Source organism: Schistocerca piceifrons, chromosome 2 (assembly GCF_021461385.2).
Source record: "Schistocerca piceifrons isolate TAMUIC-IGC-003096 chromosome 2, iqSchPice1.1, whole genome shotgun sequence".
NCBI classification, from domain to species: Eukaryota; Metazoa; Arthropoda; class Insecta; order Orthoptera; family Acrididae; genus Schistocerca; species Schistocerca piceifrons.
This window is the reverse complement of record NC_060139.1, coordinates 78,101,374-78,121,305: the sequence shown is the minus strand read 5'-3', so window position 1 is coordinate 78,121,305 and position 19,932 is coordinate 78,101,374. Positions and strand designations below refer to the sequence as shown.

Below are 19,932 nucleotides of genomic sequence, written 5' to 3'. Positions count from 1 at the left end.
TTCCTTAATCTTTCTTCTAAGATAAGTCGTAGGGTCAGTATTGCCTCAAGTGTTCCAACATTTCTACGGAATCCAAACTTATCTTCCCCGAGGTCGGCTTCTATCAGTTTTTCCATTCCTCTGTAAAGAATTCGCGTTAGTACTTTGCAACTGTGACTAATTAAACTGATAGTTCGGTAATTTTCAGTTCTGTCAACACCTGCGTTCTTTGGGATTGGAATTATTATATTCTTCTTGAAGTCTGAGGGTACTTCGCCTGTCTCATACATCTTGCTCAACAGATGGTAGAGTTTTGTCAGGACTGGCTCTTCCAAGGCTGTCAGTAGTTCCAATGGAATATTGTCTACTCCGGGGGCCTTTCTTATGTGGACTCATTTACCAAAAAATGTTTTTGTTGGAATGAAGACACTGAAGTGGGGGGTTAGTGATGCTGTTATTGTTTTTAATGATGGGAACAATGTTAGTGTGAAAATACTGCAGCATACGGGAATTAATCCAGGAGCAAATTGCATCAGAGAACTTGAACGGATGGACAAGGTTCGCATTGATAAAGTAGAGTATGCAGCACAATTGGCACTAAGGGGTCCAGAAAGAAAAAAGAAGAAAAAACTTGGAAAAAGATCAAGATGATGATATACAGTATGATGCGGGGTGCTTCTGAGTGACTAAAAATAAAAAATTAAGCATATATTAAGTGAGTTTCAGTCTTTTGGAACTTTAGAAGCCGTTCCTGAAAATTTACATTTTCCCTAAATATCAGAAACCAATTCGAGTAGAGTATTCAAATTTTCAGGGAGTAATAACATACATATCCTCAGTTTACTGAACTAAAATAAGAACATAATGTTCTGTATAAATAAAATTATTTAGGATAACGTACAAAAAAGTACACAAAATTTTGACTATGTAATTAAAAAATTGTATTTCCGAAAGCAGTTGCTGAAATGCAATTATTGTAATTCATTAGACTCGGAACATACACTTTAATGTCCTGTAAAAGTTTCATGTCAATGGCTACAGTGGTTCCCGAAATACAGGGAAGCCAAGTCACCAAATTTAACATTGTCGGTAGAGGGCGTTCCAACTCCCCTTACAACCTCTTCACTTCGTTACTTAACCTTTCAGTCGCGTAGCAGCTATACAATAGCTACCTGCAGTTAAAGGCATTTCCGTTTCGTTTCCATGTCCTTGTTTGTCTGAATCTTTCCACGTAAACGATACAACGGTTGCCTAAGTAAGACCTTAGCCGGTTATTTCCTCGTCCTTATCCAAATGAGTTACTATTCAGTTTTCCCTACCCAGTTATACATGTAACGTCGAATCCTAACGGAAGGGCTACGTTCCTAACAAATAACGTGCTTTTCTCTGGACTACACCCAACCTTACCTCCCATTTGCAAAAAAAAGCTAAAGAACTATTCTTCGCGATGAAGGCTAGATAGTATCAAAAAAGCGACGACAATATGATACTGATTTGCACTGCATTCTGTATCCTATCTACTTCCGTACGGGTCAGTTACTATGCCACCCAAAAAGCAAAACTCATCGACTACTTCTAATGTCTCATATTCTAAGTCTTGTTACTTATTTATGCGAGTCTTGCGGTCTGTAGGAAGAAAGGAAATTTCCTGTAGCGTAGAAACATATTTTTTTATTTTCCCATATCGACAGTATCAGTTATCATCAGTTACCAGTTCTCGTAGCAACGATGAGTATTATATTTCGACACTAACATTACTCATTATTCTTCTACGCCAGTTACTACCTACCCCCACCTCGACTTCATTCCTGACGGTATGTTGACACCATATGTGCAATAATGCTGACTAGAATTTTCTACGATGTTCACAGTTATGCTTACAGATGACTCCATCATACTCAGTTCAGACAGGCGGTAGGCGGAATTGATGAAGGAGGAAAGCCTCGCTCACGGGGTGGAATAGGAGCTAACTATTTGTAGTATCGTTCCCAGAACCGATCACGGTCCTCTGATTTGGAGCCGAGTGGAAGGCTTAAACTAGAGGCTCACACGATTCTGCGGAGATCTGGGGTGCAAATTTCTCGACCTCCGCTGTCGGGTGGTGACATGTAGGATCCCCCTGAATAGGTCAGGAGTGCATTAAACGCAGGAAGCGGCTACAAGGGTAGCGGAGTACGTGTGGAGTGCACATGTGGGTTTTTTAGGTTAGAGAATTACGTCCCTAGGCCCGCCAAAACGCCTCCTGAAACGCGTCAAGATAGCAGTAGGCAGAAAAAAAAAAAAAATGGTTCAAATGGCTCTGAGCACTATGGGACTTAACTGCTGAGGTCATCAGTCCCCTAGAACTTAGAACTACTTAAACCTAACTAACCTAAGGACGTCACACACATCCATGCCCGAGGCAGGATTCGAACCTTGGACCGTAGCGGTCGCGCGGTTCCAGACTGTAGCGCCTAGAACCGTTCGGCCACTCCGGCCGGTTAGCAGTAGGCAAATCACAACAGGGAATGACAATATTAATTTCTTAATAGTAAACAGCAGGAGCGTCTATAGAAAGGTCCCAGAACCGCTCTCATTAATAAACGGCCACAACGCCCATATAGTACTAGGGACGGAAAGTTGGCTGAAACCAGATGTAAATAGTAATGAAATTCTAACCTCAGATTGGAATGTATACCGCAGAGCCAGGCTGGACAGTGAAGGGGGAGGCGTTTTTATAGCGATAAAAGTGCAAGAGTATCGAAGGAAATTGAAGGAGATCCGAAATGTGAAATAATATGGGTGAAGGTCACGGTTAAAGCAGGCTCGAACATGGTAATTGGATGTCTCTATAGGCCCCCTGGCTCAGCAGCTGTTGTGGCAGAGCACCTGAAGGAAGCCAGCCAGGGTGGCCGAGTGGTTCTAGGCGCTACAGTCTGGAACCGCGCGACCGCTACGGTCGCTGATTCGAATCCTGCCTCGGGCATGGATGTGTGTGATGTCCATGGGTTAGTTAGATTTAAGTAGTTCTAAGTTCTAGGGGACTGATGAACTCAGAAGTTAAGTTTCATAGTGCTCAGAGCTATTGAACCATTTGAACCTGAAGGAAAATTTGGAAAATATTTCGAGTAGATTTCCCGACCATTTTGTAGTTCTGGGTGGAGATTTTAATTTGCCAGATATAGACTGGGAGACTCAAACGTTTATAACTGGTGGCAGCGACAAAGAATCCAGTGAAATTTTTTTAAGTGCTTTATCTGAAAACTACCTTGAGCAGTTAAACAGAGAACCGACTCGAGGCGATATTATACCTTCGGGTGACAAACAGACCCGAACTATTTGAAAGAGTTAACGCAGAACAGGTAATCAGCGATCATAAAGCGGTTACAGCACTGATGATTTCAGCTGTAAATAGAAATATTAAAAAAAGTAGGAAGATTTTTCTGTTTAGCAAAAGTGACAAAACGCAGATTTCAGAGTACTTGTCGGCTCAACAAAAAGTTTTATCACAAGTACAGATAGTGTTGAGGATCAGTGGACAAAGTTCAAAACCATCGTCCAATATGCATTCGATGAGTATGTGCCAAGCAAGATCGTAAGAGATGGAAAAGAGCCACCGTGGCACAACAAACGAGTTATAAAACTACTGTGGAAGCAAAGGAAACTTCACAGTAAACATAAACATAGTCGAAGCCTTGCAGACAAACAAAAATTACACGAAGCGAAATGTAGTGTGAGGAGGGCTATGCGAGAGGCGTTCAATGAATTCGAAAGTAAAGTTCTATGTACTGACTTGGCAGAAAATCGTAAGAAATTTTGGTCTTTTGGCAAGGCGGTAGGTGGATCAAAACAAGATGTCCAGACACTCTGTGACCAAAATGGTATTGAAACAGAGGATGACAGACCAAAGGCCGAAATACTAAATGCCTTTTTCGAAAGCTGTTTCACAGAGGAAGACTGCACTGTAGTTCCTTCTCTAGATTGTCGCACAGATGTCAAAATGGTAGATATCATAATTGACAGAGGGATAGAAAAACGATTAAAATCGCTCAGAAGAGGAATGGCCGCTAGACCTGATGGGATACCAGTTCGATTTTACACAGAGTACTCGAAGGAACTTGCCCCCTTCTTGCAGCGGTGTACTGTAGGTCTCTAGAAGAGCGTAGCGTTCCAAAAGATTGGAAAACTGCACAGGCCATCCTCGTTCTCAAGAAGGGACGTCGAACAGATGTGCAGAACTATAGACCTATATCTCTAACGTTGATCAGTTGTAGCATTTTGTAACACGTATTTTGTTTCTGGAGACTAGAAATCTACTCTGTAGGAATCAGCATGGGTTTCGAAAAAGATGATCGTGTGAGACCCAGCTCACGCTATTCGTCCACGAGACTCAGAGGGCCATAGACACGGGTTCCCAGGTAGATGTAGTGTTTCTTGACTTCCGCAAGGTGTTTTATACAGTTCCCCACAGTCGATTAATGAAGGCAGTAAGAGCATATGGACTATCAGACCAAATGTGTGATTGGATTGAAGAGTTCCTAGATAACAGAACGCAGCATGTCATTCTCAATGGAGAGAAGTCTTCCGAAGTAAGAGTGATTTCAGGTGTGCCGCAGAGGAGTGTCGTAGGACCGTTGCTATTCACAATATATATAAATGACCTTGTGGATAACATCGGAAGTCCACTGAGGCTTTTTGCCGATGATGCTGTAGTATATAGAGAAGTTGTAACAATGGAAAACTGTACTGAAATGCAGGAGGATGTGCAGCGAATTGACGCATGGTGTAGGGAATGGCAATTGAATCTCAATGTAGACAAGTGTAATGTGTTGCGAATACATAGAAAGAAAGATCGTTTATCGTTTAGCTACAATATAGCAGGTCAGCAACTGGAAGCAGTTAATTCCATAAATTATCTGGGATTAGGTATTAGGAGTAATTTAAATTGGAATGATCATATAAAGTTGGTCGTCGGTAAAGCAGATGACAGACTGAGATTCATTGGAAGAATCCTAAGGAAATGCAATCCGAAACCAAGGAAGTAGGTTGCAGTACACTTGTTCGCCCACTGCTTGAAAATTGCTCACCAGTGTGGGAACCGTACCAGAGATGGTTGATAGAAGAGATAGAGAAGATCCAACGGAGAGCTGCGCACTTCGTTAAAGGATCATTTAGTAATCGCGAATGCGTTACGGAGATGATAGATAAACTCCAGTGGAAGACTCGGCAAGAGAGAACGCTCAGTAGCACGGTACGGGCTTTTGTTGAAGTTTCGAGAACATACCTTCATCGAGGAGTCAAGCGGTATGTTGCTCCCTCCTACGTATATCTCGCGAAGAGACCATGAGGATAAAATCAGAGAGATTAGAGCCCACTCAGAGGCATACCGACAATCTTTCTTTCCACGAACAATATGAGACTGGAATAGAAGGGAGGACCGATAGAGCTACTCAAGGTACCTTCTACGACACTTCGTCAGGTGGCTTGCGGAGTATAGATGTAGATGTACATGTAGATCCGTAGGTGTGTTAGAGACGTCCTAATCCCAGAAACTACAAGGAGCGAAAGATTATATAAAACTTATACACAAACTAAATGGTAGCTTTAAGAATTGATGGGCATGAAATGAGAGGAGTAGCTGAAAATTGGTGCAACCTATCCACATTGTTATTCAGTCTGAACACTGACAAGCAGTAAAGGGATCAAAAGAGCAGTTTGGAAAAGTGCTTGATGTTCAGTGAAAAGAAATAAAGACTTTGAGGTTTGACGACGACATTGCAATTCAGAGACGGTAAAATACTTGGAGTAACAGTTGAACAGTTGAAAGGATAGTTGTGAAAGGAGATAGTAAGATGAATATCAACAAACGCATGTAGGTATAACGGAATATAGTCGAACCAAATCAGGCGATGCTAAGTGAATTAAATTAGATAATGAGACATTAGAAGTAGTCGAAGAGTTTTACTGTTTGGGCAGTTTAATAACTGACGATTATCGAAGTGGAGAGGGTACAAAACGCAATAAAAATCAGTATCATTTTGTCATTTCTGTAATGCTATTTAGCCCTCATCGCGAAGAGATTTACAGTGTATTCGTTGGCACTTTACAAATGACCAGTTCGGCCTGTACCCATTTTATGCCTATTAAAAATGAAAATTTGTTGTTATAATATGATTTGTTTTATATGAGATGCATGTGAGTGAATAATATGTGCATCGAATTGTTTTGGAACGTAGGATCTCAGAATTTTAGCACAAACGTTTTCCGTGATAATTAGTGCATGTAACATTGTGCAAGATATTACCGTGGTTAACGAAATGGACTCGAATTTTGGTAGGAACCAGGCTCGGATCCCAGTGCAGGTACAAGAATCAGTCGAATGAAGATTTCGAGTGCTATCTTTTTCATGGCTGAGTTACGTTTCTGTTGAATTTTCAACGATTTTTAGCCCACCATCTGCCATTTGTAGGACCAACCTCACGTGGTTATCGGAAGGGTTGAGAATGTTTCCAGTCACCGATCGTCAGTAGTGTAGTAAAACGGTACTGGCCTTTGCTCCTAGAGATGTGCACTACGTTACCTTTCTTTATGGTGAAGAATTTGCGGTACTCAATGACTCACATGATTGACGAATGTTATTCCCCTGAGTGTGTTGCTGCGACAGTAAAATTTGCAGGAGCATTGTTTCATAATGTTTTTATTGTTGTGTTTTCTGCTTTGGACTAAAATGTTCAGTTTTGGTGAATAACAAAATACAAGTTTATGAAAAAAAGGTCTGTATCATAATTCCTATTTTTTTTCTACAATTTTTAATCGTACCTTTCCTCTGTCTTATGAGTTGCTGTCTACAGAGCAGAGACCAGCGCATCGTGAATCGAAGAAGAAAAATCGAAATTATGCGATTGAAAAGATCTGAATCCTAATTTGGAAAGGCTTGGAGACCAGATGAAACGGGCAGTTAGTATACCGTGCCAATACAATACAGTTACGGACGTCATGATGAGTAATTTACGTAATTCTCAGAATCCAACGCGATAAGATGATAGGATATGTGGCTGCTCGTAATCTTGATGTTTCTTGACTAGTTGGTTGTGGTTAGACGTTAATATTACTTTCTTTCCAATCTCAGGGCTTGGTAGTTGTTAATTTTCTTTGCGAGAAGACGACACTATTTATTGTCTTTAAAATTCGTCGTAAAACAGGGTTCGTAGTGGAATTGAATATTTCGTACTATCTTTCTCTCTTTAACATTGATGGATTAATCAATAAATAAAGACGATCATCTTTAAGTAAGCCCTGTCCAAATTAATTTTACACTCTTTGACGTAAGTTAAATTCACGCCAAGTTATTTTTGCAAGTTATTATAAACTCAATGTTCATTAACGCTGGAAGCCAAAGATGTTATGCCTATGTTAACTTCCGTTCGATTTGATGAAAAAATCACGATCGCTGCGCTACGTTGCGTAATGTAGCGATCAAGAATAATTAAAGTTCTCAAGGTTTCAACTTTCAGTTAATTCCTATCCACTGAAACTCCCTATCTCACTTGTTGAATTCACTGAAAAGTTAATTCTCATTTTTTAATAATATAACTTTTCCCTTTCACAAAGATACTTACTTTCAGAGAAGGTGGGAAGTACTTCTGAAATTAAAGTGTTGATTATCACCCTATATATTTTCAGAATTAAAAATCATGAAGCCGCGCAGAGTGGCCGCGCGGTTTGAGGCATTATGTCACGGACTGCGCTGCCCCTCCCGCCGGAGGTTCGAGTCCTCCCTAGGGCATGGGTGTGTGTATTGTTCTTAGCATAAGTTAGTTTAAGTTGTGTGGAAGTCTAGGGAACGAAGACCTAAGCAGTTTGGTCCCTTATGAATTCACACACATTTGAACATTTTCTGAAAATTCATAAGCACTCACACGAGCTAACACAAAACAGACAACATGAGACAAGATGAGCTTAGACAAAATGAGAGACACTATTGTCTCGACTATTTATAGACTTATACAAAAAAAGTTAATTATAACCTCGTGCTCCTGAAAGTTCTTAGTACACTAGTTATTCAATTGAAATGGTAATTCTTAAATAATTCACAGTTACACAAAAATATTACCGAAGTTATTTATAATCATGACTTACGGCCATATCGGTTGAATGAGCCACCCCAAGACGCAGGCAGGCAGTGTATTTCATGTTCACGACTATAGATATTAGTACATTAATTTACAGTATTTATTTATATTTTCTCTGGTTTCATGAAGTTCTGATCACTTTCTTTCAGGTAATAGGACAAGAACTAGGAAATATATTCTTCTCGCCGATAAGTATACATTTAGCTCTCATTTTGGTGTTCCTTGGAGCAGGCGGTGAAACTTACAAAGAGCTTTTGAAAGGCTTACACTTGCTGGATGAGAAGCAGCTGGTTGCGGAAGGAGCATATGCAATGATGGAAAGCCTTGTGGTAAGTACAGAATTTTCAAAAAATTAACCCATAACATTTTACGTGCTTGGGAAGAGTTTTTTTTCCTATTATTAGAAGGTAACACGCTACTTATACAAAACTCTTCTGGACTGATGAGTGTCAGAATCATCTCAAAAGTAAGATGTATTAAGGAAAAGCATGCTCACGTAGTTTAACTGAAATTAATAGAAATATCTAAACTAACGCTACGGCATATGTTCCTGCATGTAATACATACTCTTTAGTTTTAGCTTCTATATTTTTTTCAATATAAGTTGGATACATTTTGAATAAGGATGGACATAGATGCAGCAAAAGTTTGTGGTGGCAGATGTTCCAGTGAGGTCATTGGAAGGCGTATCCATGGAAAGGCTCTCGATATGAGAGAGGAAGTTTAACGCAGATGTTCTTTAATTGTCAAAAATTTATATTTTAGTAACACATTTACTATTTCCAGAGGAAAAAAGCTAGAAAGTTCAATGTAGTGTCTTATTACACTATTAGTACGCTGGATATAGATGTAGTATGTGTTTGGGTCTTCAATGCGAAGACTGGTGTGATGCAGCTCTCCATGATACTTTATTCTGGGAAAGCCCCTTTATCTCTGAATAACTGATGCAACCTACATCTTTTGGAACCTCCTTACTTCATTCATCTCTTGGTTTCCCTCTACAATTTTTGCCACCCATACTTCCATCCAGTACCAAATTTTGGATCCCTTGATGTCTCAGAATGTGTCCTATCAACCGATCCCTTCTTTTAGCCATGTTGTGCCACAAATTACTTTTCTCCCCATTTCTATTCAGTACCTCCTCATTAGTCACGCCGCCCGCTGTGGCCGAGCAGTTCTAGGCGCTTCAGTCGGGAACCGCGCTGCTGCTGCGGTCGCAGGTTCGAATCCTGCCTCGGGCATGGATATGTGTGATGTCAAAAAAAAAAAAAAAATGGTTCAAATGGCTCTGAGCACTATGGGACTTAACTTCTGAGGTCATCAGTCCCCTAGAACTTAGAACTACTTAAACCTAACTAACCTAAGGACACCACACATCCATGTGACCGTTCCAGACTCTTCCAGACCGTAGCGCCTAGAACCGCTCGGCCACTTCGGTCGGCTGTGTGTGATGTCCTTAGATTAGTTAGGTTTCAAGTAGTTCTAAGTCTAGGGAACTGATGACCTCAGATATTAAGTCCTATAGCGCTTAGAGCCATCTGAACCATCATTAGTTACGTGATCTATCTACTCTAATCTTCATCATTCTTCTGCAGCACCAAAACTTCTATTATCCTTTTGTTTGAACTATTTACTGTCAACGTTTTACTTTCATACAAGATTACACTTCAGACAAACACATTCAGAAAAGACTTCCTAACGCTTAAATCTATTTTGATGTTAACGAGTTTCTCTTCTGCAGAAATGATTTTCTTGCCGTTGTCATCCTATATTTTGTATCCTCAGTACTTCGGCCATCATCAGTTATTTTGCTGCCCAAATAACAAAACTCATCTACTAATTTAAGTGTCTCATTTCCTAATCTAATTCCCTCAGCATCAAATGATTTAATTCAAACTTGATTTCATTCAAATACATCCCATGATCTTTGTTTTGCTTTTGTTGATGCTCATCTTATATCCTCGTTTCAAGACACTGTTCATTCTGTTCAATTGCTTTTCCAAGTCTTTTGCTATCTTTGCAGAATTACGACGTTAGTTTTTATTTCATCGCACTTAACGTTGATTCCTTCTCCAAATTTCTCTGCGGTTACCTTTAATGCTTGCTCATGTACAGATTGAATAAAATTAGGGACAGGTTACAACCCTGCCTCACTCCCATCTCAACCACTGCTTCCTGTTCGTGCTTCTCGACATCTACACTACTGGCCATTAAAATTGCTACACCACGAAGAAGACGTGTTACAGACGCGAAATTTAATCGACAGGAAGAAGATCCTGTGATATGCAAATGATTAGCTTTTCGGAGCATTCACACAAGGTTGGCGCCGGTGGCGACACCTACAACGTGTTGACATGAGGAAATTTTTCAACTGATCTGTCATACACAAACAGCTGTTGACCGGCGTTGTCTGGTGAAACGTTGTTGTGACGCCTCGTGTAAGGAGGAAAAATGCGTACCATCACGTTTCCGGCTTCAATAAAGGTCAGATTGTAGCCTATCGCGATTGCGGTTTATCGTATCGCGACATTGCTGCTCGCGTTGGTCGAGAACCAATGACTGTTAGCAGAATATGGAATCGGTGGGTTCAGGAGGGTAATACGGAACGCCGTGCTGGATCCCAACGGCCTCGTGTGACTAGCAGTCGAGATGACAGGCATCTTATCCGCATGGCTGTAACGGATCGTGCAGCCACGTCAACAGATTGGGACGTTTGCAAGACAACAACCATCTGCACGTACAGTTCGACGACGTTAGCAGCAGCATGCACTATAAGCTCGGAGACCATGGCTGCGGTTACCCTTGACGCTGAATGACAGGAGCGCCTGCGATGGTGTACTCAACGACGAACCTGGGTGCACGAATGGCAAAACGTCATTTTTTCGGATGAATCCAGGTTCTGTTTACAGCATCATGATGGTCGCATCCGTGTTTGGAGACATCGCGGTGAATGCACATTGGACACGTGTATTCGTCATCGCCATACTGATGGTATGGGGTGCCATTGGTTACACGTCCATTTTGAACAGTGGACGTTACATTTCAGACGTGTTACGACCCCTTCATTCTATCCTTGCGAAACCCTATATTTCAGCAGGAAAATGCACGACCGTATTTTGCAGGTCCTGTACGGGCCTTTCTGGATACAGAAAATGTTCGACTGCTGCCCTGGCCAGCACATTCTCCAGATCTCTCACCAATTGAAAACGTCTGGTCAATGGTGGCCGAGCAACTGGCTCGTCACAATGCGCCAGTCACTACTCTTGATGAACTGTGGTATCGTGTTGAAGCTGCATGGGCAGCTATACCTCTACACGCCATCCAAGCTCTGTTTGACTCAATGCCCAGGCGTATCAAGGGCGTTATTACGGCCAGAGGTGGTTGTTCCAGGTACTGATTTCTCAGGATCTATGCACCCAAATTGCGTGAAAATGTAATCACATGTCAGTTCTAGTAGAATATATTTGTCCAATGAATACCCGTTTATCATCTGCATTTCTTCTTGGTGTAGCAAATTTAATGGCCAGTAGTGTATAACGGCCGTCTGGTTTCTGTTCTAGTTATAAATAGCCTTTTGCTCCCTGTATTTTACCCCTGCTACACTTCTGTTCATCCGCGGTGTGGGGTAACATCTTTGGCTACTGACCAGAACGTCCTGGATCCCGGTATCGAGCCTCGCAACAGCTTAATTTGTGAATAAAAATCAGTAGCAAATGCGGAGGAAAACTTCCGGCATAAGAAGTCACCCTCATTCTGCCGAGAGCCTTGTCAAAGAGGACAGAGGATCGGGGAGATGTTCAGGGCACTCTGTTGCGCTTGGGGTGGGAAACTGCCCACAAAAGGCGGAAGAATCGGCAATGATCAACGGCGTGAGGATGCAGGAGACACCACGATCCGCTGCTTTAAAGGCACATGATGTGTATCCACAGAAAATGTTGCCTGTAATTGAAAAAGTGTCATAATGATCTCTCCATTGGCAAAAAGATTCCAGAGTAGTTACCCATTCGGTTCTCTGGGAGTGGTCTGTCAAAGTGGAGGTGACCATGAGAAAAGCGTTTGGTAACCAACGAAAGTGTAACATTCTACGAGTTCCTCCACATACAATAAGAAAACATTATAATTTTGAAGTAGAAAGATTTATAAATTTGCCTCGAAAGCCCAGTTAATAGCTATATGTTACAACTTTACAATTATCGAGCAATGTAGTTCATTAGTAAGCTAATGTCCGCCCCGATAGCTGAATGGTCAGCGTGACGGACTGCCGTCCTAAGGGGCTGGGTCGGGGATTTTCTGCGCTCAGGGCCTGGTTGTTGTGTTGTCTTCATCATCATTTCATCCCCATCTGGCGCGCAGGTCTCCCAATGTGGCGTCGAATGTAATAAGACCTGCACCAAGGCGGCTGGACCTGCCCCGTAAGGGGCCTCCAGGCCAATGGCGTCAATCGCAAATTTGCATTACCACTGTATGGCTATCAGGCCAGAACCATAAAAAGGATAAGCTGTTTGACTTGCATTGGGCAGGATGGTGGACCAAACACTTGTCCGGCTTTCTAGGAGCAGCTTTCCTGTTGTTTTCCTAAATCTCTTACACGAAAATGCCCTTGAAAAGGAAACGGATTGTTTCCTTCCTCGTTCTTCGCCAATCCAGTCTTGTGCCCTGTCTCTAAAGACTTCATTGGCAACTAGATACTAAACTCAAGTCCTCCTTCAATCCTTCTGCGAAAAATGTTTCTTGTAATCTCATCCGAATGAAATGACATATTGGAATGGTCTCAGATAAAGAAACTATGTAATATTTAAATTCGATCTTTCATTTCTTAGCTCCAGTACAGATTTTAAAGAAACAACACGAATATGTTAGATCTAGCTACAACAAGGCATCTTATCAGTATTCCACTTAGTTTTTGGTCTAGGATGGTGTGTGTCAGCTGTCAGAGAAAGAACTGTTGCTGTAAATGAAATATTTGTTTCTAATATGGATGTAATTTTGTTGCAGGAATCAACAGACGTCACACTTGAAACGGCGAACGCGATGTTTTTGCAAGAAAATTTTCAGATCAAGGAAGAATATAAGAATTCTGTGATAAAGCTTCTTGCAGACGTTGAAGAAGTTAATTTTTCACAGAGTGAAATAGCGAGGAAGATAATAAACGATTGGGTAGACAAAAAAACGCATCACAAGATTAACAGTATTATCCCTACTGGTAAGAAATTTAGCCTAATGCTGCTGTTTCATCATAGTGATTTACGATCGCAAACATTACCAGTATCCTGAGTATGATGATTTGGTGACTTACTATCTGTCTGGTGGAATAGTTAAGAAGCAAAAAAACTGTTTCAAAAAGGAGTGCAGAATTCTCATGAGGTTGATACAACTTAAACCTAACATTACTGTTGTTTTGAAATTAATTAGGAAGCAACAAGATAAAATATGTGATCAGTGGGTCGGTATAGATGTGAAGAACGCAGGACACTCTGAAATATTTTGGAGTAATATTGTTAGTTACCTTATCCCAGCGTATTACTTTCTGTGGGTTGAGAACATACCTCTGGTTGAAGGAAATGCTACTTGTTGAAAAGCGAAGTATGTTCCTGTGTCTGTGAAGAAGATTATTACTGAGAAAACAAATCGATTCTTTATGATTTGAAGGTTGGTTTTTTGAAAAGAAAACTATTCATTTGAAGAAATTAACGCGGAAAACCACTAACCGATGTATTCACATGTAACTCTTAGATAAACCTCCATATTCCTGGATAATAAATACTGATTTGGGTCGGAGGTGGTTTAAGCGGGTAAGCAGGGCGTGAGGAGGGAGGGGAGAGAAGAGGGTAAACGGCAGAGGACAGTAATCACGGAAAGTAAAAGTAACGTTCTACATCCCATCGATGACAATGTCATCAGAGACAGTTCACATGGTGGGATATGAAAACTGTAAGGACGGGAATGGCCATATTATACTTCAGTTAACATATACCTTACTCTGTTTAGAAAAGGCACGGGAAAGCCTGAATTGGAATAAATAGCCGTGGAAGATCATTCATATTTTATAGCACGCAGACTTCGTGACTCTTAGCGGACAAAACCTTGTTCCTGAAAGACATGACAACTTTGCGTCTGTACATATAAATGAAATGAAAGGTTGTACACTTATTATTTGTTGCTCTTGAGCCCAAAAGTGCGAGTACTCAAATGCTGAAATAACGCTGAATACAAAGCTAGTTTTAATTCTTCTTGAGGGTTCTAGAATTTGTGTTTGGTGTTTTTGATATTTCAGTACACTGATATCTAGGGGCCAACTATACGCATTTGTTGCAATTACCTTTGATAATTAGTCAGTCAGTAATCAATAATCAAAACTGTGCAGGCAGGAATTGTATTTTCGGTGAATAAAAATTAAAAATTGTTCACGATGCAGTGGAGTTTTTGGGTTAAATAAAAAAGAGTTCATTGTACTCTCTTTAATATTGAATTAATGTAACTACTGTGCCAAAAGCTCTAAAATAAAATAAAAGTGGAGCAGTATACTATGTTAACAAACGTCTAAATTCTGGCATAATTTTGGAAATACTTTAAAGTTCAGCAGTTTATTTTTAACATTAAAGTTCCGCATTAGCTAACCAGTCAAAACGAAATAATCGTGGAAATTACTTTAGAGTTCTAAACTGTTCATCTAATTTAAATTATCTAAGCTCACATGCTAACTAACTCGCCGAAATATTCGTAAGTATTCGTTCGATGTGCAAAGAACACAATTCTTTGATTTTGAAACGTCCCCGTAGAAAAATTTATGAATTACAGTGCTAGTAAACCTCTTACGTTATTTGATTTTCAAACAGCTGAGCAGAACTGAACGTACTCAGACATTTCTCTCTTTAATTATTCTGATCAACACTAAACTGACACACAATATTTTTAGCGCAATGCAATCTAACTTTCAATAACACCTACAAAAGAATGGCCCTGACTAACAAAAACCTATACCTTGCATGAATCACTTACCTCACAAAAATCTTCGTTACTCGAACTACTGCAATACAGTGAGCGCCAATACTGCCAGCTAAGTAAATGATTCTAACTACTGATAGGCATAGTTAGCAAATGAAAGATTTTGATAGAGAGCAAACAATATATTTACCTTAATAGTGTTCAAAAGTCACAATATATATATGTCAGTTCATGACATCCAGTCTTACAAGTTTCGTTATTCTGACGGACACACGTCCAGATCGTCTGCTCACAAAACTCTGCCATCTCTCTTCCCACAACCTCCACTGCTGGCGGCTCACCTTCAACTGTGCAATGCTACGCACTGTCCATATCCAACTGCCCAACACTACAATAGCAAATATTCCAACAATGCAAACCAACCACAGACTGAACACAGCACAGTCAGTGATTTTTATACAGAGCGCTACGTGGCGTTACCAACATAAAAACCTAAACAGCCTACTTACATAGCCCCCGTGCTCCTCCAAAAAAATTTTACAAATTGTTTTGGGCAGTGGCCAATACAGATTTGAAAAAAAAATTTTATAATTACAATACCAAAGACATCAAATGCACAAACTTATTGATGCACTGTTGGTCAAAAACAAAAATTGTTCTCATAAAGACAGTCCTGATCATTTATCACAATAGTAATTACAGTTTTTTTCACAAAGTCTCATTAGTAAAAGAAAATGAACATGGAAGTAATGGATTTCCATGCAGTCTTGAAGAAGTGTGTTGTCCTTCCAACGGAAAGACCGCACTGACTCTTGACATGCAGGCAGGTAATCGGCCACAACAGAGCAAACCCACAGCAGAGTCAGTCGAAGTTTTGAAGAATATTGGTAGGTAGGTCATCACAGAGCAGATCCACTGTAGTCCTGGTAGAGAGTATGGTATTGGTGGGCCACCAGAGGTGCAGACCCACTGCAGTCCTTGTAAAAATAATGGTATTGGTGGCTCATCAAAGGTGCAGACCCACTGCAGTCCTTGCAGAGATGGCCAGCAGCCATCTGTTGCGACTGTGCAGGTGCCCAATCACCATCGAAAAGTCTTGCAGACAATATAGCAAGTCCATAAACCACCACTTGTGCACTCACAAAGTTTTTGGAACTGCACTTAGAACCAGCAATGCTGTTAACCAGTTCCTTGCTGAATTATTAACACATGTGCAAACACTAACAGTCCCAACTTCTCACATATTGTGCATATATTATGACTAACAGAAGTGTGTGCACTGAAATGAATGCTTACAAATTTCGTTATTCTGACGGACACACGTCCAGATTGTCCGCTCTGAAAACTCTGCCATCTCTCTTCCCACATCCTCCACTGCTGGCGGCTCACCTCCAACTGTGCAACGCTACGCGCTGTTCACATCCAACTGCCCAACACTACAATAGCAAATATTCCAACAATGCAAACCAGCAACAGACTGCACACAGCACAGTCAGTGATTTTTATACAGAGCGCTACGTGGCGTTACCAACAAAACCTAAACAGCCTACTTACAATTTCTTAGATGCAAGAGCAAGATAAGTCCTTTTTTTTTGGGAGGGGGGGGGGTCATCAGTCTTCTGATTCGGCCTGCCAGGATTTCCTCTTCATCTGACACTTGCAACCTAGCATCCTCGATTATTTGCTGGATGTATTGCAATCTCTGTCTTTCTGTGCAGTTTTTACCTTCTACAGCTCTCTACAGTACCATGGAAGTTATTTCCTGATGTCTTAACAGATGTTCTACCATACTGTCCCTTCTTCACATACTCCTTTTCTCGCCGATTGTGGGAAGAACCTCTTGACTGCACACGTTATCAGTCCACCTAATTTTTAACATTCTTCTGCAGAAACACATCGCAAATGCTTCGAATTTCATCTGCTCGGTTTCCTTACGGTCCATATTTCACTACCGTAGAATGCTGTGCTCCAAACGCACATTCTCAGTAGTTTCTTCCTCAAATTAAAGACAGTTTTTTATACTTCTAGACTTCACTTGGCCACGACAGCCCTTTTTGCCAGTGCTACTCATGTTCACCATGCTCCGTTTGTCATGGATTATTTTGCTGCCCAGGTAGCACTATTCCGTAAGTTCATCTACTATGTGGTCATCAATCCTGATGTTAAGTTCCCGCTGTTCTTATTTCTGCTGCTTCTCATTACTTCCGTATTTCTTCCATTTACTGTCAAACTATATTCTGTACTCGTTGGACTGTTCACTCCATTCAGCAGATCCTGTAATTCTTCTTCACTTTCACTGAGGATAGAAACGTCATCTTAGCATTGATATCCTTTCACAATGAATTTTAATTCCACTCTTGAACCTTTCTTTTACTTCCGTCACTGCTTCGTTGATGTGTAGACTGAACAGTACGGATGAAAGACCGCCGTCTTGAAAGACAGTGCGAGTTGTCATGTGAAGGCATTTGGACGTGTTGCTAACCATGACTGTTTGCGACACACACAGATCGGGGAGGCCCTCCATTTATTAGCTTACGTAGACTTTTCCCAGAGGTACTTGGAGCCAATGAGGCGGTTCTTCCCTGGGACTGGCGACTACATGTATAGATACACTATGTGATCAAAAGTATCCGGATACCCCAAAAACATACGTTTTTCATATTAGGTGCACTGTGCTGCCACCTACTGCCAGGTACTCCATATCAGCGACCTCAGTAGTCATTAGACATCGTGAGAGAGCAGAATGTGGCGCTCCGTGGAACTCACGGACTTCGAACGTGGTCAAGTGTTTGGGTGTCACTTGTGTCATACGTCTGTACGCGAGATGTCCACACTGCTAACCATCCCTAGGTCCACTGTTTCCGATATGATAGTGAAATGGAAACGTGAAGGGACATGTATAGCACAAAAGCGTACAGGTCGACCTCGTCTGTGGACTGACACAGACCACCGACAGTTGAAGAGGGTCGTAATGTGTAATAGGCTGACATCTATCCAGACCCTCACACGGAAATTCCAAACTGCATCAGGATACACTGTAAGTACTATGACAGGCGGGAGGTGAGAAACCTTGGATTTCATGGTCGAACTCATAACCCACACATCACGCCGATAAAAGATAAACGACGCCTCGCTTGGTGTAAGGAGCGTAAACATTGGACAATTGAACAGTGGGAAAACGTTGTGTGGAGTGACGAATCACAGTACACAATATGACGGTCTGGTGGCAGGGCGTGGGTATGGCGAATGCCCAGTGAACGTCATCTACCAGCGTTTGTAGTGCCAACAGTAAAGTTCGGAGGCGGTGGTGTTATGGTGTGGTCGTGTTTCTTGTTTTGCGTCTCACTGTCACAGCACAGGCCTAAATTTGTTTTAAGCGCATTCCTGCTTCCCAGTGATGAAGTGCAAATCGGGGATGGCGATTGCATCTTTCAACACGATCGAGCATCCGTTCATAGTGCACGGCCTGTGACGGAGTGGTTACGCGATATTAACATCCGTGAAATGGGCTGGCCTGCGCAGAGTTTTGACCTGAATCCTATAGAACACCTTTGGGATATTTTGATATGTGACTTCGTGCCAGGCCTCACCGACCGACATGGATACCTCTCCTTATTGCAGCACTCCGTGAAGAATGGGTTGCCGTTCCCCAAGAACCTTCCAGTACCTGATTGAACGTATGCCTGCGAGAGTGGAAGCTGTCATCAAGGCTAAGGGTAGGCCAACACCATACTGAGTTCCAACATTACCGATGGAGGGCGCCACGAATTTGTAAGTCATTCTCAGCCAGGTGTCTGGATACTTTTGATCACATAGTGTAGGTGATGGACTGCCGCGGTCTGGTCACTTTTCTCTGGCTAGCTGCTAGCTTCCATTGTTGGTTCTGTGGCCCCTTGCTCGGTGGTACCGACTGATACATGCAGCATCTCGTCATAAATATGGTGGTGTTTGTATTGTTATCAGGTGTACGCAGTCAGTTTTTTTTTCAGAATTCATTGCGTGTGCATATTGCAGGGTTTATTTTGTTTACATAATATGATCATAATTAAGTGTATTCCTTCCGCCTGGGAGTGCTGCCTTGACGAAAATGGGTTTTCTACTGAGGGCACGTAGGCATCTGGAAGTTACGAGCAGTTTGCTTAGGTAGTCTGCTCTCTCCCTGAATGATGGTGTTTCACCTGTGGTGGGCTAACGCAAAGACATGTGGAAGTCTCTCGTTCATGGCCGTGGATTCAGTGGAGGTCGTGATTGCTCTTGGAGTTCGATGTATTACCAGCCTCTCACTTGTCTCCTTTGACGTGCGAATGCTGGGCACAGTTCCTAGTGGTCTAGACATGTATTCTTAACAGTCTTTGATATTTCCACCAACATGTTGGGATCTGTTTGCCATTATTACCATTATTACTGTGGGGTGGAGATCCATCAGTCAGAACTGATATAGCAACAGTGCGTTTTGTGTCAGCCACTAGGCTCGAGAGGATTACGCCTATCATAATGCAACTTTATCTGCCATTGGCGATATTTAGGGGAGGGGCGGGGGAGGGGGCAGTGTTCAAATGTGTGTGAAATCTTATGGGACTTAACTGTTCAGGTCATCAGTCGTTAAGCTGACACACTACCTAACCTAAATTATCCTAAGGACAAACACACACGCCCATGCCCGAGGGAGGACTCGAAAACCTCCGACGGGACCAACTGCACAGTCCATGACTGCAGCGCCTAAGACCGCTCGGCTAATCCCGCGCGCCTGGCGGCAGTGTTAGCGCTTACACCCAACATGACGAGTTCGAGGATGGGCTGCTGTGCACGTGACATGCTTTACACTGCATTAGCCAGCTCTGTCTGTAGGTGCATACTTTTCGTAGCACAGTGCTACACACAGCAGCTTTGTTTGGAG

The 19,932-nt window shown here is 41.8% G+C and overlaps 1 protein-coding gene across 1 annotated transcript in view; it reads left to right on the top strand.

The window, feature by feature from the left end:
- LOC124777174 (serpin B8-like) overlaps positions 1–19,932 on the top strand; it is a 78,132-nt gene that overhangs the window by 7,781 nt on the left and 50,419 nt on the right. The window contains exons 2-3 of the mRNA XM_047252482.1: positions 8,240–8,419; positions 13,086–13,293. Coding sequence (XP_047108438.1) covers positions 8,240–8,419; positions 13,086–13,293 — 388 coding nt within the window. The remainder of the gene's footprint in view (positions 1–8,239; positions 8,420–13,085; positions 13,294–19,932) is intronic.